The sequence below is a fragment of the Carcharhinus amblyrhynchos genome, chromosome 2 (genome assembly GCF_965287045.1).
Source record: "Carcharhinus amblyrhynchos chromosome 2, sCarAmb.v2.hapA, whole genome shotgun sequence".
NCBI lineage: Eukaryota > Metazoa > Chordata > Chondrichthyes > Carcharhiniformes > Carcharhinidae > Carcharhinus > Carcharhinus amblyrhynchos.
The window spans coordinates 19760998-19777386 of record NC_137325.1 but is presented as its reverse complement, the minus strand read 5'-3'; the positions used below and the strand labels follow the sequence as shown (position 1 = coordinate 19777386).

The 16389-nt window shown below is 41.1% G+C and overlaps 1 protein-coding gene across 2 annotated transcripts in view; it reads left to right on the top strand.

Moving 5' to 3' along the window:
* Positions 1–1117: 1117 nt before the first annotated feature.
* Positions 1118–16389, top strand: part of LOC145352844 (solute carrier family 12 member 7-like) — a 222292-nt gene continuing 207020 nt past the window's right edge. Inside the window, exon 1 of one of the 2 annotated variants that reach the window (XM_080203176.1) lies at positions 1118–1408. In XM_080203176.1, coding sequence (XP_080059302.1) covers positions 1246–1408 — 163 coding nt within the window. In that variant the 5' untranslated portion in view covers positions 1118–1245. The remainder of the gene's footprint in view (positions 1409–16389) is intronic. The other variant, XM_080203178.1, reaches the window with a different exon arrangement.

Here is a 16389-nt window from a genome sequence, read left to right as displayed (position 1 = left end):
AAAGATAAGGAGGGGTGGCCAAAGGCTCAGCCAGGGGTGAGTTTTAAGGAATGTCCTAAAGATCAGGAAGTTAAAGCTTAAAGTTTATTTCTTAATGTCACAAGTCAGTTTGCATTAACACTGCAATGAAGTTACTGTGAAATCCCCTAGTTACCACTCTCCAGTGTCTGTATGGCTACGCTGAAGGAGAGTTTAGCATGGCCAATGCACCTAACCAGCACATCTTTCGGACACTGGGAGGAAACCGGAGCACCCTGAGGAAACCCACGCAGACATGGGGAGAATGTGCAGACTCTGCATGGGCAGTGACCCAAGCAAGGAATCAAATGCAGGTTCCTGGTGCTGTGAGGCAGTAGTGCTAACCACTGGGGCACCATAAATGCAGGGAATATTTGGGTAAGACCTGTCGCAGTAAGTATCTTGGCTGATGAAGATTGAATTTTAATAACCAATACTTTAATCTAACCAATCTTATTTGATGGTTTATAGACAGTGAAAACAAAGAAACCTCTTCTATAATGCAATAAATTTCCGGTTGAAAAATACACTCAGTTTATTTATTAGTGTCACAAGCAGGCTTACATCAATAATGCAATGAAGTTACTGTGAAAATTCTCTAGTTTGATTTTGATTTTCTGCTTTCGTAATGCGATTAGTTGGAAATCTTCAATTCCTACAAATGAATTAGAAGCCTCCAGATGAAGTAGGCGCAATTCAATCATTGTGTTAGCAACACTGGCAATGGGAATCCTCTGTGAGTTGTGTATCGCACTTCCAGCCCGCAGCTTTAACTTGTGCCTGAAGGTCACTTTATCTGAGATCAACAGCTTCGCCACTTGTCAGTCACCAGGGAGTGACCGTCACTCCCTTCCAAAGGCTTCTGGTGTCTGTCGCAATTTAATTTTTAAAAAAGAGCCGTGTTGCATTCACATAAACAGCAGTGCCGCGCAGCCTGAGGCTGGAGCCAACACAATGAAGCGAGGTGCACATGGTTAGGTGTAGCGGTTCTGTTGGAACAATTCAGGTTTAAAGTTAGCGCTTGGTTGGGGAGGTGGAGCCTGGGAGCGGGTTGTCATTTGGTGTATCAGCAGGAGTTCGCCTTTCCTCCTCTTCGGGGTTTGAGACCGCTGGCCGATTGCTTCAGAGTTCAACAGGGGAGGGATAGGCACAGAGGGAATTTTAATCCTCCTCCTTCCCCCTCTCTCATAAAGAGAGAACCGCCGGCCGGGAAGGACCGTCTCCGGTATGTCCCAGTCCCAGTCCCAGAGGTTTCTTGTCACCGCTGTCCACAGCAGCCGGAGAGACGGACTTGGAAGCGATGGGATGCAGAATGGGGACACGAATGACAGCAGTGTGGCACAGAATACTGTGCCCATACTCGAGTATCTGAGAGAGCCCAACAAATACGGTAAGGAGACAAGAAAGATCTCGTCATAGAATGGGAAACTTGCTTCACTTTTCCATAGCAAGGCTTTTTCTCTGTAATAATTTACTTATGTTGCCAAACATAATTAAGGTTGCCAAATACAGTTTAATTATGCAATAGAGCAATTAAGATTTGGAGCTGTGTGTATATTACTCATAATCAAATACTGGACCAGTGTTAATTACAGAAGTACACCAACAAAGCTCTGATTAATTTTCTAACTCATTTTTTTGGGGGTGGTAAATTGGAGAGCTGTTGCGTTTTTTGTTACTTTCCTTCCCCCCCACCCTCCGCGTGTTTTTATTTTTTTTAAATTTAGTCCAACCATTGTTTCTTTCCGTCCCTTTGCTTCTCCACTGATTTGTGTCGTTCAGTGACATGGATTCGTGATCACATAGAATAGATTGCACTTGACACTTTTTTTTAAATGCCCAACTTCTGAAAATACTGCTTTGTTGTATTTTAATTGTTCTTCGCCTTGTATTACATTTTATTATTTTAACATGGCTTTGATGTGATGTTTTGGAGGGGGAGAAAAAAAGCACCATTTCATATTTGTGCAACTTCATAAGCTGCAACATTCGATGCCCAACATGCAGGAGAATTCTGCACTATCTACGGTTAAATCCATTGGGTTGTAGTTATATTTTTGCAGTTTCCTTAAAAATCTCTATTACTGCTGATAAATTATGGATTTTGTGGCATGTGTAGTCTCTTATTAAAGTGCCTTATGCTGCAACAGTTTAAGAATTGTCCTGAACACTTAATCACTACTTTTCTCAATTACATCAGATTTAATGACCCGATTTCTGCATTAAATCTCTGGCTACCCCTCTAGAATATTGTGGGAGGTGTTGCTGCATTAAAGGAGTTGTATAAACACAGTGGAAACTCCTTAATAAAAGTGCACCACAAGTAATTATTCAGGGAAAAAATACTTTCTTGGAGTGTATAATTTTTTGCTATTCTGCTTTTAAAATTCATAGATTTAGACAGTAATATGTACCAATATTGTGAAATGGTTTTGTAAATCAAACCCAGCTGATCACAAAAGGTGCCAGGCCCATTTTAAAGGCAAAATACTGCAGATGCTGGAATCTGAAACAAAAACAGAAAATGTTGGAGAAACTCAGGTCTGACAGGATCTGTAGACAGAGAATAGAGCCAATGTTTCAAGGTCTTGATGAAGGGTCATCCAGACTCAAAACATTAGCTTGATTCTCTCTCCACAAATGCTGTCAGACCTGCTGAGTATCTCCAGCTTTTTCTGTCCTCGCTAGTTTTGATTACTTGTGATTTCATTACTTGTGTATCTTAACATCTACTGAATGCTTTATTATTACTGAACATAATCAGCATTTATGACTTAGTGCATTCTCCTGCCTTTCCTCCGTACCTTTGCATGTTGTTTCTATTCATATAATCATCTAATATCTTCTGAGTGCCTCAATTTGAACCTGCCTTCACCACACTTGTAGGCCCCAGCCACTCATTGTGTTAAAAAATTTCACTTGCATCACATTTATTTTTATGAAAATCACAAAATCAGTGTCCTCTCGTTCTGGATCCTGAGTGTGGACAGTTCTCCTACCCCCTCATGATTTTGAATACGTCATTAGGGTAGAATTGTAAGAATACCAATTCTCAAAGAGAACAACAATTCATACTGCATGAGAAGGGTATGCTAATTGATTGGCAAGTGGATTCTGATCTGAGCAAATTTTAAACAAAAGCTTGGCAGTTAATTGTTCCCTGATGCATTCTCAACGACATAGTCTCTATCAATCAAGAGTCCACTTGCCAACCAATCAGCACCCTCACCTCATTCAGTATAAACTGTTGCTCCATTTGAGATTTAGCAATCTTGCAATTCTGTCCTGATGAATGCAAGGTGAAAAACTTTGACAGCATAACTCTCTTTAGCAATACCCAAGTTCAATGTAATGTAGCTGATTGGAATAAAATGGAACACGTGGACAGATGGGAAGATTTTCTTTGCATACCTTGTGCAGACAAAGCCTAATGAGGAAGGGTGAATGTGATTGGAGAAAAGAGGACATTAGTGCTTAACCACAGAGGAAAACACTTATTCTGTTCACGCATTGGAATGAATGGTTAGGCAGTGACAGTTATTGGAGGGGAAGAGCAATGGGACACATAGGATAAAATGGATGACGTATATAATGAATTGGACGTGGTTAATTTGTGCGGAATGATTAAGGGGTACATAGTACAGACAGGGGTGAAGATCTATGGAAGTCAACCTGACAGAATAAAGATAGTGCTAACAAATGAAAGAGTGGGAGTAGATAAGTCACATTCTGTGCCCAACTTTGGTATACCCTTGGTATATGAGCAGCCTATGTACATTTACTGGTTGCACTGTGTGCGGTCATGTAAATAGTTCCATAAGAGAAACCTTTTAATTATGAGTAAAATTCCAGTCTCAGCTTAACTTCTTTTAAGTGACTTATCACAGTTGTGCCCACCCGCCCTTTTTCTATATTTAACTGAAACCAGACATGTGATTTCACCGCTACATTTTTTATTAAATATGATTAAAGTTATTTTGACTGTACGTAGTAAAAATAGAAAAGGCAGCTGTCATTGGGAAAGCTGTATAGCATGACAAAGGAGAAAGACCTCGGGTTACATTCCAATCAATACAGTAAATAACCATGAAACATGTAGGTTTCCATGCCAAGGTACACTGCTATTTGCATATGTAGCAATGGCGCACTGATTTTTGTTTTAAAAGTTGCCACAGCAGCTACCGGTAACGTACAGACAAATAGGGTTTCATTTAACGGTGAACTGAGGATTAGAATATTATTTTGACAGGTTGCAGGCTTCTATCTATTCGTCAGTCCAAAATTGTTTCGATTGGAGCTTGTTATTTTGTTATTTGCTGTTGTCACAAGTGAGTAGGTGACCTGAAAATGACAGTGTTGACACTTGCTCCCTGCTTGGAAACATTTGAGCCCTGGCTGTTTTATGTGAGTAATCACTCAGGGCTGAGACATTAAATCTATTGTGTTTTTTTCAAACACAAGGAACTTAAAAAGCCATTTTGTTGCTTGCTTTCCTTTTTCTAAAGAGCAGCCTTACTGTCATTTTATTTGTATCCCTTATAACTATCACTGATATATTTTACTTAGAGCCTGAACCTGAAAGGCACACGTTATAATCAGATATCTTATAACTCAGCAACCAGGAGTTCTGGATCTTGAAAAAAAATTCTTGCAATTGTACTGTTTTAATTAAACTTTAATGCGTTGCAAAATTTCATTTTTTTCTGGGCATAAGATCATAAATCAGTAATGAAAGTAAAGGTGTACTTAAAGCTTTCCTGCACGAGTCAACTTTAAAACTTGCTGTCTTCCCTCTTCCTTGCTCCTCTCTGCCTCCTACTATACTGAAGGAATCCAGCATTCAATGATATCTGGACGTATTCCTTGGTTGATAACTAGATAATCTGTTGAATCATTTGGGAAATGGATCCCTGCCATATTGTGGGATCATGGCTCGTGCACAACTTTGAACAGCCCAATCCCACTGAGACAGTCATAGAGTGCCTCACCTTAAAGGGAGAATACCACAAATATTCAGGGAGGGGATGGCGCAGTGGGTATCAGATCAGCGATTCTGTGCTTGAGGATATTATGAACATTTTAAGTAGGGGAATCATCTGCTGATAATACTGGTTTGGGAAAAGTAGAGGGAACACCCAGACTGTTGACTCACTGGTGGAAAATTTAATTGGGAATTGTTTGCATTTAAATGTAAACTTGAACGTAAAGTGACCGAGTGAAAGAAATAGTAGTGATGAAAGGTTGTTTCTCAAGACTGGAGGAAGGTTTACTGTGGTTTGGTAGGACCATGGCATTTCTTAACTAATGACCCAGATGCAATGACAGCTGACACAAAGCTTAGTATTGTGAACTGTGAGGAGGGCAGTGATCATCTTCACAAAACCACAGGCAGCCTGGTGGAATGGGTGGACACGGGGTGGATTTAATACAAAGAAGGGCCAAGAGTAATAGGATTTAATTCCTATGAAGTGGTGCATTTTGATATGAAAAATGAGGAGAGGTGATTAAAAAATGGTGCACGGGCAGTACGACCTGGAGGTGTACGTGCACACAACATTGAAGGTGGCAGAATATGTTGAGAAAGTAGCTGAAAAAAATCTTACAAGATGCTGGGCTTTTTAAAGAGAGGCAAACAAGTTATGATGAAGTTTATAAAACTCTCTTGTTTGATCTAACGAGAGATTTTGCCCAATTCTCTGCATTGCGCTTTAGGAAGGATGGTGAGGCTTTATAGGTGCAGAAATGATCTATGAGAATGATTCCAAGGATGGGGGACTTCAGTTGTGTGGATAAATGAGAAAACCTGGGGCTTTTTCCTTTTGAGAAGAGTGGTTTTGAGAGGAAGATTTGAAAGAAGTGCTCAAATCATTTGGGGTCTAGACAGAGAAATTGGCATACGAGCTAAGAATCAAAGGATACTAATATAAGATGATTGGTGTAAGATCCCATGAGGAAAAGCTTGCACAGCAAGTGGTTAGGATCTGGAAAACACAGCCAGCAGGCGTGGTGGAGGCAGATTCAGTTGTGGCTTGTGAAAGGGAATTTGGCATCTGAAGAGAGAGAATTTGCTGAGACATGGGAAAAGGGAAGGGTTAGGGCTAGCTGAGTAGCTCTTGCTGAGAACTCACATAGGCATAACAAACTGAAAGGCTACCTCCTATGTTTGTGATTCTTTATGCCATGATTAATGGTTGAAACTAGCTTAAGTGCACAAGGATTTTTGGTAATTACATATTTAAAAATTTCTTTCCCATTTTATCCTTCTGAGACTATTAAATTCCTGACTCATGGCAGAGACTAGCCTTTACTACCTCTCCCAAGTAGCCATTAATTCTGTCTTCCTTGGTGACTGTTTTCAGGCTTTCCAATTATAGAGGACATCATGGCTAACATCACATATGTCGTCATCAGATGTATGTCCTAAAGGAAAGAAAACAAAACAAAAGAAAGACTTGAATTTGTATACTATCCTTTGTGATACCCTTAAACTGCTTTAAAGCCTACAAAATTACACCTGTGACTATGGCTGAGTTTTCACTGCCATGGGTGGCACATTGGCTAGCACTGCTGCCTCACACATAGAATATGACATAGAAACAGGCCATTAGGCCCCTCAACTAGAAGTCATCATGGCCGATCTTCTAACTCAGTACCATTTTCCCACGTTATTCTCATTATCCCTTGACATCTTTTAACATCTAGAAACCTGTTCCCCTCTATCTTAAACATACTCAATGACTGAGCCTCCACAATCCTTTGGAGTAAAGAATTACAACAATTCACTACCCTGTTCAATGAATAAAACCCTCCTTGCCTTAGTCCTAAATGGCCTAACTGATTGAAGAGCAGCTTCTTTCCTGCTGCCATCAGACTTTTGAATGGATCTACCTTGCATTAAGTTGATTTTTCTCTGCACCCTAGCTATGACTGTATCATGACATTCTGTACTCTCTCCTTTCCTTCTCTATGAATGGTATGCTTTGTCTGTATAGCGCAAGAAACAATACTTTTTCACTGTGTGTAATACATGTGACAAATCAAATCTTATTCTTACACGGTCCTCTATTTCTGCACCACTATCCTCCCCATCCCCCCCAACCCCTTCAAAGCCAGGAGAAAGAAATATTCTTCCTACATCTACCACATCAAGCCCTATCAGAACTCTAGGTGGGAGTCTCACCAAGCTCCATACAACTGCAGCTTCCTTTACTCTTGCACTTGAATTCTCTTGCAGTTAAAAAGGATTTGAAAGCTGCAGAGAACTATAACATAATGCTGACATCCTGTTTTAGTTCAGTCAACTTTGTGCAGACTTGAATTGAGCCAATGGCGATACCGCCTTTTATCACTGTTAGCATCTGGAATCGTTCTGAGAATGATCACTTTTTGAGTAATAATGTTGACAATTAATCTATATCTAAGATCTATAGCTATTATTATAAAGCTGTTTAACAACTAACAAATTGACTTTAAAATATACAAATGCATTTGTAACTCGCTTGTCATTTGCTTCGAAGGAATAAACGTTATTTCCACAGCAACTGTTCTGATGTCAATGCAAGTGGTGCTATGCTGTTGTCTTGATCCAAGACTTCTAAACTGTAGGGTCTAAACTCTTTGGGATGGGACATTAAACTGAGGTCTTATCTACCCCTTCGGCAGAACATAAAATATCACATTTTGAAGAAGAATCAGGAGTTGTTTCTGGTGTCTCAGCCACCTCAAGACAAATTAGACCCATAGAATCCCTCCAATGCAGAAAGTGGCCATCCAACCCATCGAGTCTGCACCAACTCTTTTTGAAAGAGCACCACAGCCAGGCCCTTTCCTCCACCCAATTCCTGTAATCCTGCGTACTTACCATGGCTAACCCAACAGTAAGGAGCAATTTAGCATGGCAAATCCACCTAACCTGCACATCTTTTGGAAATTATCTAGCCATTTGCCACATTACTGTGTGAAAATTGGCTATGCTGTTCTTGTGTGACAACAGTGACTACTACATTTGAAAAGCACATAATGACTACAAAGCACTGAGGGGAGACCTGAGGCCATGAGCAGTACAATATAAACGCAAGTCTTTTTTCTTCCTCTTATTCAAAATTACAGTAAACACACCAAAAATCAACAAGTTGGAACCTGCCATGAGAAGTGCAGTGGTGAGGCAGCTGGATGATGTGGATTTGTTTATCGTCTGCCTGTGTTGCCTGAGCAAAGCCTCTGTAATATAAGCAGTCTGGTTCTGCACTTTTTTTGGAAGTACAGGTCTTTGATGTGGAAAGACCGAGCCACAGAATTGTAGGGACACTTAAAATTGAGATGTAGAAACAGGGAAAAGAAATAACAATGAAAGGCTCATGTGCAAGAGAAATGTAAGGTATTGAAACTAATGAAACAGGAGATTGTTTAGTCTGTCAGAGCAAGCAAGAGTCATTGGTACTCAAACTAGTCTCTAGATACTGACGCTATAGGCCAAGGTTGCTTATGATTCTCATATAAATCAATGAGTTGGAGTGAAAAGATGGTTTATTGATACTTGGATGAATACTTCTTCATACATATGTCCGTAGATGCACTTGGCAAAATATCAGGTCTGGCTTGTACTCTTGGACCTACTGTATGTGAAATGGGCACGGTAACCAACAGAAGTTGAAAAATTGTTACAAATACTGAAACACTTTGGGTATGAGCAAGATACTGTAGTTCTGGTCTCAGAAATGGAAATGTTCATGGAAGGTTGAACGATGTGGGGTAGATAAAAATTATGGAATTTAAAATATTTTTTCTGAAGTTCTCCTGAATAAATTGGAAAGGGTAATCCTTTAATGAAAGAACGCCCAATGTTAATTTGATTATTCCAAAGGATAAATTTTATTCATATGACTTGTCCACACCCTTGTCAGTGGTGAATGAATAGCACTTTAATCATCCTTTACCCACTCAAACTTGGATCCAAAGATGAGGCACAGTGGTTAGCACTGCTGCCTCACAGCGCCAAAGATCTGGGTTCGATTCCTGGATTGGGTCACTGTCTGTGTGGAGTTTGCATGTTCTCCCATGTCTGCATGGGTCTCCTCTGGGTGCTCTGGTTTCCTCCCTCAGTCCAAAGATGTGCAGGTTAGGCCATGCTGAATTGCCCTTTGGTGTCAGGGGGCTAGCTAGGGTAAATCCATGGGGTTATGGGGATAAGGCCTGGGTGGGACTGTGGTTGGTGCAGACACAATAGGTCAAATGGCCTCCTTCTGCATTATAGGATTCTATGATGTGCAGGTTGGGTGCATTGGCTCTGCTAAATTGCCTGTTAGATCAGATTGATTAGCCATGCTAAAAACGTGGGTTACAGGGCTATATGGGAGAAAGTACCTGGGTAAGATTCCCTGTCAGAGAGTTGATGCAGATTCAATGGGCTAAATGGCCTTTTCTGCACTGTAGCGATTCTAAGATGATTCTATTATATATTACTGATCATATCTGTTCATTCATGTTTTCTACCTCCTGACTGAGGTCTGTAAATGCGTCATCTCTGACCTTTAATGACTAAGTGGGATAGGTTTTTGAACTTATTGCCCAGAACTAGCATTGCAAATTGGGCACTTATTACTTGTTACACTAGAGTTAAGAAAGCCCACCAATGCCCTACTTTCTCAGAAGATTAAGGAAATTTAATATATCCACAATGACTCTACCAACATTTACAGATGCACCATAGAAAGCATTCTTTCTGGTTGTACTACAGCTTGGTATGGCTCCTGCTCTATCCAAGATGCAAGAAGAGTTGTGAATGAAGCCCAGTCCATCACGTAAATCAGCCTCCCACCCACTGACACTGTCTACACCTCCGCTGCCCCGGAAGAGCAGCCAGCATAATTAAGGACCCCAAGCACCCCAGGCATGCTCTCTTCCATTGGGAAAAAGATACAAAATTCTAAGGACACGTACCAACTGATTCAAGAGCAGCTTCTTCCCTGCTGCCATCAGACTTTTGAATGGACCTACTTTGCATTAAGTTGATCTTTCTCTACACTCTAACTGTGACTGTAACACTACATTCTGCACTTTCTCCTTTCCTTTTCTATGTATGGTCTGTATAGCGCACAAGAAACAATACATTTAACTGTATACGAATACATGTGACAATAAATCAAATCAAAAGAAACTGCCAAATGGGAATAAAAAATTGGACGGTTTGTCCAATTTGTCGCCAATCCACTTTGCACAGAGCACGGCAAGTTGTAAACCTGTTTGTGTCTCTTCGCTTATAAGTAAAGGACAACTAAAGCTAAAACTAACTGCTTCATAATTGCCCTTGTTAAAATGGGGAATCGGTGATCACCTTACTGCCGAATTTCCTTGCATTCCAACAGTGACCACTTCAAAAGTGCTTCCATTGGTGCATTGGGATGGCCTCCAGGTCGTGGCTGCTTAAATACAATTTTTCCCTTCAAATGCAAATGGAAATATACAGTAGCATAAAATCTACTGTGAATAAGAAGCCGGTTAAATGGAAACTGCATTGATATTTAGAAATTGTGTAAATCCAGATTATCATCAAAATATGGCCATAGAATATTAATTGAAAGGATTTTTGAAAAAAATCAGAATCCATGTTGTGTGTTTGGAATAATCCACGCAGATGTTTTAGTATGGGATGGTGAATCCCCAAAAAGCTCCCTTCTTTACACATTCTCGTTCTCATGCCAGGTTCCAGGCATTTGGCTCATCTGCTTAGTCAAATTATAGTAATTACCCTTTACCCCACTTGACTTTCCTCCACTTTTGGCAAATCCTGAATAGGTAGTTCTGCATATTTTCTCAGAATCTTTTCATGATGGAAAAGAATGTCATATGTCAAGGGAGAAAAATACCATTTTGCAAAACCTTGCACTGAGGGTGGCACAGTGGTTAGCACTGCTGCGTTACAGCTCCAGGGACCCAGGTTTAATTCCAGCCTTGGGTGACTGTGTGGAGCTTGCACGTTCTCCCTGTGTCTGCGTGGGTTTCCTCCCACATTCCAAAGATGTGCAGGTTAGGTGGATTAGTGATGTTAAATTTGTCCTTAGTGTCCTGACATGTATCGATTACATGGGATTATGGGGTAAACCTGGGTAAGAGTCCATGCAGACTTGATGTGGCCTCCTTCGTATAACTTGGATCGTAATTCGGGTAACCCTTGGTTTGATCTTCTTGCATTGTGGGCTGCTGATGAGTTGTCTATGATTAATCCACGTGTGAGACTATTAATTGTTGGTAGTGCAGTTGTGTGGATGTGCTTGAAACCTCTCCTCCAAATGTTTTTATTTCCAGGATGATTTGACTGGATCCTGACTGCTTTAGTGCAATGCTGGATAACATACACAGTTGTGTTGGTGTGCACCATGAATTTGCATGGCTTTAATAGTTAGACAAAAAACAAAACTAGATTGGGGATTGCCACAATCTGGAGAGTTGATCATGTATGACACTGATGGATAGGTGACCTGTAATGAGGAACTGAACTATCCAGCATGGTTTCTAATGAGCTGTGTTTTCCTTTCATCTTTGGGTAAAACTGTGTTGACTTTGCCGATGTAGTAATTTCTCGGCTGTCGCTGAACTTGGTTCACAGGCTGATATGAGCCAGTGGAATTTTAAAATCTGTTGGAGATAAAATTATATAGCTTGGAAAATGCTAGTTGTCAACGGGTGTGTCAAAATAGCATGGCTAGAAATTACAAATTTAAATGGTGCCTGTATTTTCTCTGTTAATTGTGCAATGGGGAGCTTCAAGTTTCTCCCCTCCCCCCCCCGCCTGCCGACACCAAAGTTAAGAAAGCCCATCGATGCCTCTACTTTCTCAGAAGACTAAGGATATATGGCATATCAGCTATGACTCTCGCCAACTTTTACAGATGCACTATAGAAAGCATTCTTTCTGGCTGTATCACAGCTTGGTATGGTTCCTGCTTTGCCCAAGACCACAAGAAACTATAAAAGGTTGTGAATGTAGCCCAATCCATCACGCGAACCAGCCTCCCATCCGTCAACTCTATCTGCACTTCCCGCTGTCTCAGAAAAGCAGCCAGCATAATCAAGAACCCATCGGACCCTGGACATACCCTCTTCCACCTTCTTCCATCGGGAAAAAGATACACATGTCTGAGGACATGTAGCAACCGACTCGAACAGCTTCTTCCCTGCTGCCACCAGACTTTTGAATGAACCTACCTCGCAGTAAGTTGATCTTTCTCTACACCCTAACTATGACTGTAATACTACATTCTGCACTCTCTCCTTTCTTCTCTAAGAATGATGTGCTTTTTCTGTATAGCACAAAGAAACAATACTTTTCACTGTATACTAATGAATCTGACAATAAATCGAATTAAAATGCCTCAAGCTGCAAAATTGACTTTTTCTTGGTAATTTTTTAAATTACTCTGCTATGCTTTAAAAGTTTGTGTAAACACTGCAGGTTATAACTCGATGTTGGGAAAATATGAACTTTGGTTAGAACACAGGACCAAAACCTAAATACTGCAACTGTTGGAAACCTGAAATTAAAAAACACAAAAGCTGGAAATCGTCAGGTCTGACAGCATCTACACGGGGAGAGGAGCAGTTAACATTTCAATTTGATAGTACTTGGAGTATTATGCACACTCTTGTCTCCATGGTACATAAAGGGTGTAGAGACATTTGGGAGCGGTGGCCTAGTGGTATTGTCACTGGATTAGTAATCCAGAGATCTGGGCTAATGCTCTGGGGACTTGGGTTTGAATCTCCCCACGGCAGATGGTAGAATTTGAATTCAATAATATCAGAGGCTCAGCACCTGACTTGGACTAGGGTGTCTGTTCTTCAGCCGTCCTCAAGAGTGCTAGAGGCTGTCACTGCCTTCGACTGCTGTGGAGATATCATAAAACCATTGTCAATTGTTGTAAAAACAACCTCTGATTCACTGATTACTTTTAGAGAAAGAAATCTGCTGTTCTTGCCTGGTCTGGCCTATATATTTTTTAAAGTTTATTTATTAGTGTCACAAGTAGACTAATATTATTAACATTGCAATGAAGTTACTGTGAAAATCTCTTAAAGGCCAGACTCTGATGCCTGATCAGGTACACTGAGGGAGAATTTAAAATGGCCAATGCGCCTAACCAGTATGTCTTTTGGACAGTGGGAGGAAACTGGAGCACCCAGAGGAAACCCATGTCGACATGGGGAGAACTGGGCAGACTCTGCATAGACTGTGACCCAGGCTGGGAATTGAACTGGTCCACTGCATTGTGAGGCAGCAGTGCTAACCACTGTGCTGTTACACCCACATCCCATGAATGAATAAAAACATTGGAGAAGGAGATTTTATAAGGATTTCACCAGAGCTGAGAGGTTGTACCTGTCAACAGAAAATATAAAGTACTTTTTTTCTGTAGAAAAATAGAATGCTGAGGGTCAACCTCAACCTGGCTGGCACGGTGGCACAGTGGTCAGACCTGTGGCTTCACAGTGCCAGGGACCTGGGTTTGATTCCTGGCTTGGGTCACTGTCTGTACAGAGTCTACATGGTTTTCTCCGGGTGCTCCAGTTTCCTCCCACAAGTCCAAAAGATGTGCTGAGTAGATGCATTGGCCATGCTAAATTCTCCCTGTTTACCTGAACAGATGTGGAGTGTGGCGACTGGGGGATTTTGATAGTAACTTCATTGCAATGTTAATGCAAGTCAACTTGTGATACTTCTTTTAAAAAAAACTTTAAATTTCACACCCGATAAAGACATTTAAGATAATGATTTCATTGGATGAATATAGGGAAAATACTTCTACTTGTGTGGGATAGCAATATGGCAGTTGGTAAACCTAGTGGTGGATTCAGGAGAAATGTATTTGACTGTAAGAGGAATTTTCTGAAGGGTATTCCCCTTGGGGTACCCTGTATTTGTTGAAACTCATTCAACCAATGCATAGACTGTGAAAGACAGCATATATGTAAAGAACGAAAAGGAATTTATTCGCTCATGCATGAATCGGGAGAAAGACACAATCATTTGAGGGTTGACTCTGCTTTCTGACCTAATATTGCCCAGTAAAATTATTATATTATTCTTAACATTTCAATATCCTGCCTAGTCTCGTCAATCAGACTAGGAGGGCCCAATCACAATATTCAACGTTATTACCTTAGTTAATAATATTCCACCTGTCAACAGGAATTGGCACTTATTGCCCAAGTAGGTTCCTTCCCCTTTACCAAGGAAACCTAATCCACATCATTACCAGTAACCAAGGCCATAATCAACACCTGTGATTTTTTTTTAATTGATGAAAGGAGCCACTTTTTTTTGCTGGAACCTGGGCTTGTCTTATCAGCTTGAGAGACTGCTCCAACCTCGCTACCCATGAACAAATCCACTCCCTTACATACCAGGCCTGTGATTAAACTTGCCTTTTGCATATCCGAAAACAGATAAGAGAAGCCACCTTTTTGTGTTTCATTGTATTAACGGAATTTGGCCTGTCTATCATTGTGTTTCCCATCATGCTGCATCCAGAACGAAGTTGGCCAAGGTGCACAATACAGGGTTGAAAATACAGGTTAAGCTTATAATACTTGGTTAATTTGTAGATATACGGCTCACTATACCTTTTGCATATATTGTTCCAGGCACATTGTGAATTCTTACTATGCATATATAAGGCACTTTATAATCACCTTAACCTAGTCTACTTATTATGGTAAAACTAAAAGAAGGGCCTCGTACTAGGAATTCTATGCTACCACCGTCCCCCCCCACCCACCGCATCACTGACGCATGGTGAGAATGTGGAGCTTGCTATTGTAATAAGTGGTGAGGCAAATAGATGCATTCAAGGAGAAGCTAAATGAGCATGTGAAGGAGAAGGGAATAGAACAATCTATTAACAGTCTTAGATAATATGAGATGGGAGGAGATCTATGTTGAACAGAAATGTTGTAAAAAGTCTGACAACACCAGGTTTTAGTCCAACCTATTTATTTGATAATATACTCACAAGCTTTCGAGGGACACCCTCTTCGTCAGGTGAATGCTGATAGCCAAGTTCCGCACACATGAGGACGGTCTCAACAGGGATCTTGGGTTCATGTCGCACTATCTGTAACCCCCGTGACTTGCCTGGGTTTGCAAAACCTCACTTACTGTACTGTCTGGAGACAATACACATCTCTTTAAACTGTGATCAGTGCTCCTTCCACTCACATTATCAGCCACTTCAGGTCTTGAACAGCAGGTTAGGTGTAAAGATTCGCATTCTAATCAGTAATCTCTAAACTGTCTGTGCTTTATATGCTCTGTCTGAGGCCAGAACTCTCCATTCACCTGACGAAGAGGGTGTCCCCCGAAAGCTTGTGAGTATATTATCAAATAAATAGGTTGGACTAAAACCAGGTGTTGTCAGACTTTTTACTGTGTTTACGCCAGTCCAACGCCGGCATACCCACATCATGAACAGAAATGTTGGCATTGACTAGCTGTGCTGTAGACTCAATGTAAGTGATGCTGTAGGTCAGAGGATAATTGGACCATGTTACAATATTATGAATTTCTGGTCTAAAGGGCCGATCCTTTAAAACGAAGATGAGGAGGAATTTCTTCAGCCAAAAAGTGGTGAATCTATGGAACTCTTTGCAGTGGGCTGTGGAGGCCAGGTCATTGAGTGTGTTTAAGACAGAGATAGGTTCTTGATTAATAAGGTGATCAGGGGTTATGGGGAAAAGACAGGAGAAAGGGGATGAGAAAAATATCACCCATGATTGAATGCAGAGCAGATTTGATGGGCTGAGTGGCCTAATTTTGCTCCTGTGTCTTCTGGTTTGGAAAGTGGAATTATTAAATGTAGGATAAAAGTTTATTACTGTCACCGTAGGCTTACATTAACACTGCAATGAAGTTGCTGTGAAAATCCCCTAGTTGCCACACTCTGGTTCGGGTACACTGAGGGAGAATTTATCATGGCCAGTGCACCTAACCAACGCATCTTTGAACTGTGGGAGGAACCAGAGCACCCGGAGGAAAACCATGCAGATTCCCACAGACAGTGACCCAAGCTAGGAATCGAACCTGGGTCCCTGGCACTGTGAGGCTGCAGTGCTAACCACTGTGCCACCATGCCGGTGTAGCATAGATGCAAGAAAGATTTTTTTCTGGGTTGCTCGGCAGGTAGGCCTGGAAATGCAGGTCAGTGGGGCAATACTGTTGTGTTCCTGAGATGATGGTGAGAGGTATTCACATCTTGGATTCTAATGGTCTTGCTGAATAGTTCTGGAGATGTCTTGGCAGGGGGCTTGAACAGGGGGAGGGGATCTTAAATTATTCATGTGTTCTTTCTAGATCAAAGACTTGAAGCCACCTGATAG